The 7,028-nt window shown below is 56.5% G+C and overlaps 1 protein-coding gene across 1 annotated transcript in view; it reads left to right on the top strand.

Moving 5' to 3' along the window:
• PRRX2 (paired related homeobox 2) overlaps positions 1–5,974 on the top strand; it is a gene marked incomplete at both ends in the record, with an annotated part of 43,564 nt that extends 37,590 nt beyond the window's left edge. Inside the window, 3 exons of the mRNA XM_080709048.1 lie at positions 2,993–3,180; positions 4,501–4,679; positions 5,845–5,974. Coding sequence (XP_080565174.1) covers positions 2,993–3,180; positions 4,501–4,679; positions 5,845–5,974 — 497 coding nt within the window. The remainder of the gene's footprint in view (positions 1–2,992; positions 3,181–4,500; positions 4,680–5,844) is intronic.
• Positions 5,975–7,028: the final 1,054 nt, after the last annotated feature.

Below are 7,028 nucleotides of genomic sequence, written 5' to 3'. Positions count from 1 at the left end.
CCTTTGTTGGGCGCGTGCCCGAGCAGCCTTTACTGCCTGCAGGAGGGCGAAGCCGGCTCTGGGATGGCTGGTATTCCAGAAGTTTCCATCTCTGCTTCTTGGCTATCGGTGGCCTCCTGCTTTCAGCGCAGGCCCTAGCTGCCTGGGTTTAGGGTTTCTTCCCTGTGGAGGGTGCGGGTAAGAAACCCTCAGGCGCCGGACTTTCTCGTCCATCCTCGCCTCTTCTTCAAGGAGAGGAGTTAGGGGGCCGGTCCAGGCACCAGGCCAGCTCCCAGGGGCCACCCGGTCCCCTCCCCCTGCCCGAACTGCCCTGTGTCTGTCTCTTGTGTTTCCACAAAGAGGGGGAGACTGACACAGCCCCCTAGCGGGGCTCCTCCACCGCAGTGCTGTTGATAATATTTTGAAGCAAAGAAGCCCCGGCCGTGGGGCCTTGTCCCGTGTATTGGGGATTTTAGGAGCGACCCCTCCTCTGCTATAGAATCTCAGGTGCACCTTCCTCAGGCTTGACAATCAAAAAACGTCTCCAGAAAGCCGGGCGTGGGGGCGCACGCTTGTCATCCCAGCATTTGGGAGGCTGAGACAGGAGGATCACAGGTTCAAAGCCAGCCTTGGCAATTTAGTGAGGCTCTCAGCAACCTAGTGAGACCCTGTTTTTGAATAAGAAATAAAATTGGGCCGGGCGTGGGGGCACACGCTTGTAATCCCAGCATTTAGGAGGCTGAGACTGGAGGATCGTGGTTTGAGGACAGCCTCAGCTACTTAGCAAGGCCCTTTGTAACTCAGTGAGACCTGGTTTCAAAATAAAGAATAAAAGCCGGGCATGGTGGCGCACGTTTGTAAATCCCAGCATTTGGGAGGCTGAGACCAGAGGATCCCGGTTCACAGCCTCAGCTACTTAGTGAGGCCCTCCACAAAAATAAAGAATAAAGAATAGGGCAGGGGGTGTAGCTCAGAGGTCAAATGGCCCTGAGTTCCATCCCCAGACCCCCAAAATAAATAAATAAATAAAATAAAAAGACAAAAAGTAGGACTGGGGGTATAGCTTGGAGATACAATGCCTCTGGGTTCTATCTGCAGTACCGCAAAAAAAAATAAATAAATAAATAAAAATAAATAAAACATGCATTTTACCCAGGCATGGTGCACATGCCTGTAATCCTAGTACTTGGGAGGCTGAGACAGGAGGCTCCTGCAGGTTCGAAGCCAGCCTCAGCTGCTTAGTGAGGCTCTCAGCAACTTAGTGAGACCCTATTTCCAAATAAAATATAAAATAGTTTGGGAGTGTAGCCCAGAGGTAGAAAGCCCCTGGGTTCCATCTCCAGTACCACAAAATAAATAAATAAGTAAATAAATAAATAAATAAACAAAAAGCCAGGTGTGGTGGCACACACTTGTAATCCCAGTACTTGGGAGCCTGAGACAGGGGGATCGCATGTTAGAAGGCAGACTCAGCAAATAGTGAAATTCTCATCAATGTAGAGAGGTCCTGTTTCAATTAAAAATTAAAAAAATAATAATAAGGCCGGGGGTATAGCTTTGAGGGAGAAAGCCCCTGGGGTCAATCCTCGTACGTACACACACACACACACACACACACACACACACACACACACACGAAACAGCAGCGGAACCCCCACCCCTCGAGGGGCCCAGGCGGCCGCAGTGCTGGGAGCCTGCCTACCCGGCACCTTCCCAGGGCTCTGCGGGGTCCTGTGACAGCGCGAACTCCGGGAGCCTGGGACGCTCCTGCTGGAAGTCTCTGGCCCTCTGTCCGGCCTCCTGCTCCTGCCTGCCTCGCTGACAGCTGCCCGCATCCCTCACACCCAGCTGGGGAACCGTCTGTCCGTCCGGGCCTCCCTGACTGCTGTGACCCCTCCTCTGCCTGGCCCACGGCGGGCTTGCGATCCACGGTGCCACGATCGGTGTCTATTCAGGGCCCGTTTTCCTGCGAACGGACCCCAGCAATTGGCCCCTCCCCAGCACCAGCCTGGCCCTGGCACCAAGCCCTGGGGCGAGCAGGAGGGGGGCGCGCACTGGGCGGGATGAGGCCCTGGTGTGCGCTGTGGGTTCGAGTCCCTCCCCCACCAGCAACTTCCCTGGGCCCAAGTCCTGGCGGCCCTGACGCTCCTGTGCTGTGGACCAGGAGCGGGGAGGACGCAGCCCTGTCTCTAGGATGCCCGTGAGCAGCCTGTGATGTGAGGGCTGGCAAGCCGGGAGCTCCGGGCTTCTGCTCACCGTGCTCCCGGCTCCCGCTCCCCGTGCTCCCGGCTTCCGCTCGCAGTGCTCTTTACATCTGCTGCTGCCGAGGTCGTTAGTCATCATGATCGTAGACGGAGAGTCTACTGTGCCCCAGAGCCTGGGCCAGGCGCATCCTGGGCCTTCCCTGACCAGGTTGCTGTCATGATGGAGCCGGTCTCCCCCCCGGGGCTCTTTTGCAGACAGTGGGCTCGAGGTGCAAGGCCTGGCAGCTGGTATTCACCCGCCTGCGATGGAGTGGGTGCTAGTACATAGGCGTTGAAGGATGGTGCGTGGGTGGGTGGATGGAGGGATGGATGGATAAGTGCGTGGGTAGGTGGATGGAGGGATGGATGATGGGTAAGTGGATGGATGGATGGATGGAGGGATGGAGGGATGGATGGATGTATAAGTGCGTGGGTAGGTGGATGGATGGATGGATAAGTGGGTGGGTAGATGGATGGATGGATGGAGGGATGGATGAGTGGGTGGATGGATGGATGTATACAGGGATGGGTGGATGGATGGATGGATGGGTGAGTGGATGGGTGGATGGATGGATAAGTGGGTGGATGGAAGGATGTATACAGGGATGGATGGATGGATGGATGGATGAGTGGATGGATGGACAGACACCGGCACTAATGAGGGTTAAGTTAAAGGGATGCGTTCTGACCCCGCGGTGGTTGCACCCCGGGCAGGGGTCACGGAAGCTTGAGAGCCACCGGGCACCTGCTGACCCTCGCCCTCTCTGCAGGTGAGTGTCCCAGCCCAGGACGAGGCGGTGCGACCAAGCGGAAGAAGAAACAGCGGCGGAACCGCACGACGTTCAGCAGCAGCCAGCTGCAGGCGCTGGAGCGCGTGTTCGAGCGCACGCACTACCCCGACGCCTTCGTGCGCGAGGAGCTGGCCCGGCGCGTCAGCCTCAGCGAGGCGCGCGTGCAGGTGAGGCGGGCGGGCTGCACCGGGAGGCCGAGCAGGAGGAGGCTCCGAGGCCGGCCTCTGCAATCTAGGGAGCACCTCGGCGGTTTAGCAAGATCCTGTTTCAAAATTAAAAAAAAAAAAAAAAAATAGCCGGGCGTGGTGGCGCCCGCTTGTAACCTCAGTACTTGGGAGGCTGAGACAGGAGGATCGCTGGCTCGCAGCCAGCCTCAGCTACTTAGGCCCTCTGGAACTCAGTGAGACCCTGTTTCAAAAAAAAAGAAAAAAGAATAAAAAATAGGGCTAGGAGTATAGCTTGGAGGTAAAACTGCAATAATAATAATAATAATAATAATAAGAAGAAGAAGAAGAAGAAGAAGAAGAAGAAGAAGAAGAAGAAGAAGTAAGGCTGGGGATGTGGTGTGAAGATAGAATTCCCCCTGAGTTTAATTCCCAGTACTGCAAAAGAAAAAAAAAAAAGATACATGGGTCTATTTTGTAGGGGTCTATTACAATTGAGGGAGTTAATTTTTTGTAAAATGCTTAGAACAGCCTGAAATAAAAGGATTTTATTGATTTATTGATTTATTTTCTGTGTGTGGTACTGGGATTGAACCCAGAAGCATTCTACCTGGAAGCTACACCCCCAGCTCGTGTGTGTGTGAGTGTGTGTGAGTGTGTGTGTGTGTGTGTGTGTGTGTGTGGTACAGTACCCAGGGACATTCTAACTTTGAGTTTCACCCCCAGCCATATATACATATATATATAGCGGGTCTGGGGATGGAACCCAGGGGCTTTCTACCTCCAAGCTACACCCCCTGCCCTATTTTTCATTCTTTATTTTGAAACAGGGTCTCACTAAGTTGCGGAGGGGCTAAGTAGCTGAGGCTGTCCACGAAATATGATCCTCCAGTCTCAGCCTCCTGAATGCTGGGATTACAAACATGTGCCACCACGCCTGGCTTATTTTTTATTCTTTTTTTTGTTTTGTTTTTTTTGGTGGTACTGGGGTTCCTGGAAGCCCTTCTACAAGAAGTCCCGTCTACACTCCCAGACCTATTTTATATTTTTATTTGGAAACAGGGTCTCTTAAGCCAGCGCGGCTGGCTTCGAACCTGCGCGATCCTCCTGTCTCAGCCTCCCAAGTACCTGACAACAAGCCACTCTGAAGGGTGGGGCTGGCCGGGTGGGGCTCAGAGCTCCTGCCTCGCTGCACAGCCGGGCTGGGCTGAGCGGGCACCCAGGGGCTCGAGAGCGCACACCTGCCCGCCCGGCCGGTCATCGCCCCCGTGTTCACGAGGACTTGCCTGACCCCAGAACCCGCTAACCACGCCCTTTTCGCAGGTCTGGTTCCAGAACCGCCGCGCCAAGTTCCGGCGGAACGAGCGGGCCATGCTGGCCACGCGCTCGGCCTCCCTGCTCAAGTCCTACAGCCAGGAGGCTGCCGTCGAGCAGCCCGTGGCCCCCCGGCCCACCGCCCTGAGCCCAGATTATCTCTCCTGGCCGGCGTCGTCCCCCTACAGGTGAGAGCCGACCCCTTCAGGCTGGGGGGACCCGGGGTACTTGGAGCCCAGTACTTGTGAATACTGTCCAGTACTCCTGAGAGTGGACAGCCTGCGTGTTGCCTTTGGACCTGGGTCCAGGAGCAAGTGTGCTGCGGAGCGCGAGTTGGGTGAACCCGCGCTGGGGAGAGGCCCCGTCCTGGAGGCTGCCCCTTACCTGGGGCCGGAGAGCCAGCAGGGGTGCTGCTGTCCACCTCCGCCGCTGTAGGTGCGCGGGAGACCCAGGCCCAGCTCCGGGAGAGTCCTAGGGTGCAAAGGAATCAGAAGGCTGAGCCGCTGGGCGGGCACACTTGTCATCCCAGCATTCGGGAGGCTGAGATGGGAGGATCGTGGCACGAGGGCAGCCTCAGCTACTTGGCGAGGCCCTTTGAAACTCAGTGAGACCCTGTTTCAAAATAAAGAATAAAAAATATATATATATGGCTGGGGGTGTAGCTCGGAGATAGAATGCCCCTGGGTTCCGGCCCCAGTACAAAGAAAAAAAAAAAGGAAAGAAAAGAAAAGAAAAGAAAGAAAGAAAGAAAGAAAGAGAAACAGGGAAGGCACCACCGGTGTGGTGCACAGGCCTCCAGTCCCAGTACTTGGAGGCTGAGACAAGGAGGATCTTAGGTTTGAGGCCAGCCTCAGTAATTTAGCAAGGCCCTGTTTCTTTTCTTTTTTTCTTTTGTAGTACTGGGGATGGAACCCAGGGGCAATCTACCTCTGAGCTACACCCTCTGCCCTATTTTTTATTCTTTATTTTGAAACAGGGTCTCACTGAGTTGCAGAGGGCCTCACTAAGCAGCTGAGGCTGTCCGCGAACCGCGATCCTCCGGCCTCAGCCTCCCGAATGCTGGGATTACAAGCGTGCGCCACCACGCCCGGCTAGCAAGGCCCTGTTTCTAGAAAGAAAAGAAAAAAAAAAAAAAGGAGGGGGGCTGAGGGCATAGCTCAGAGGTAGAACAGCCCTGGGTTCAATTTCCATTACCAAAAAAGTAAAAACGCTGGACCCCAGCCCCACTGGGTGCCTCGCCTCCTGACTCCCCAAACCCACCAGCCCAGCCCCGCAGCCCAGGCCCGGGGGTAGGGAGGGCAGGAGGGCCCAGCAGCGGGCCAGCCATCCTGATGGTTTCCTTGGAATCCCCAGCTCCGTGCCGCCCTACAGCCCTGGGGGCTCCGGCCCAGCCACCCCAGGAGCCAACATGGCCGACAGCATAGCCAGCCTCCGCCTCAAGGCCAAGGAGTTCAGTCTGCACCACAGCCAGGTGCCCACGTGAGCCGGCAGCGGGGACCCGCCGCTTCTCTGCTCTGACGACGGGAGAAGGGGGGCAGCCGGAGCAGTGGCCGGCCGGCTCCGCCCGCTGCTCTCCCGGGCCTGGACTCCTGGGGCCTGGGCTGCGGCTCCTTCAGCACGGACTCAGCGGCCGCGACCTGGCTCTTGACCCTGGCCCGGGCTGGAGGGCAAGCCGAAGCCGCCAGGGACCGCGTTTACTCGGTGTGTTAAAGCCAAAAGCTTTTGTCTTATAAGAAATAAAACCATTTTGTAAACCCCAAAAGGTTGCAGGGGGGTGGGTGAGGGCAGCGAGCCGTCGTGGCTGCTGAGACAGGGCTGGGGACGCCCCAGCGTCCACCCGGGCCGGCAGCCGCAGCGGTCCACTAGTGCATCTGACTCTGGTCCCGTCTCCAGACAGGGCGCCGGGGAGGGGGAGTTGGGCAGGAGCCCCTGGCCTGGGCTTCCGCTCCTGTCTTCAGCCAGCGGGGACCCCCAAGAGCCGGGCAGGGAGCAGGCCCTCCACCCTGCGCGGGGACCCGTGAGGGACCGCGGATTCCTGACTGGCCAGAGGATCTTGGGGTGATGTTGAACTTTCAGCCTTCTCTTTGCCAGGTGCAGTAGGTGGGAGGCTGAGACAGGAGGGCCACAGGTTTGAGACCAGCCTCAGCAATGTAGCGAGCCACTCAACAAATTGCTGAGACCCTGTTTCAAAATAATAAAGAGAGCCAGGCGTGGTAGAACACGCAAGCTGGTAATCCCAGTCTTTGGGAGGCTGAGACAGAGGATCGCGGTTTGTGAACAGCCTCAGCTACCTAGTGAGGCCCCTTGCAACTCAGCGAGACCCTGTTTCAAAATAAGGAATAAAAAATAAGGCCGGGCGTGGTGGCACACACTTTTAATCACTGTGCTTGGGAGGTGGAGACAGGAGGATCGTGTAGGTTGGAAGCCAGAGACCCTGTTTCCAAAATATATATATATATATGTGCCGGGCATGGTGGCTCAGGCTCCTAATCCCAGCATTCGGAAGGCTGAGACTGGAGGACTGCGGCTCGCAGACA

The sequence above is a fragment of the Muscardinus avellanarius genome (assembly GCF_963383645.1).
Source record: "Muscardinus avellanarius genome assembly, chromosome: 13".
NCBI classification, from domain to species: Eukaryota; Metazoa; Chordata; class Mammalia; order Rodentia; family Gliridae; genus Muscardinus; species Muscardinus avellanarius.
This window is presented reverse-complemented; position numbering and strand designations above follow the sequence as displayed.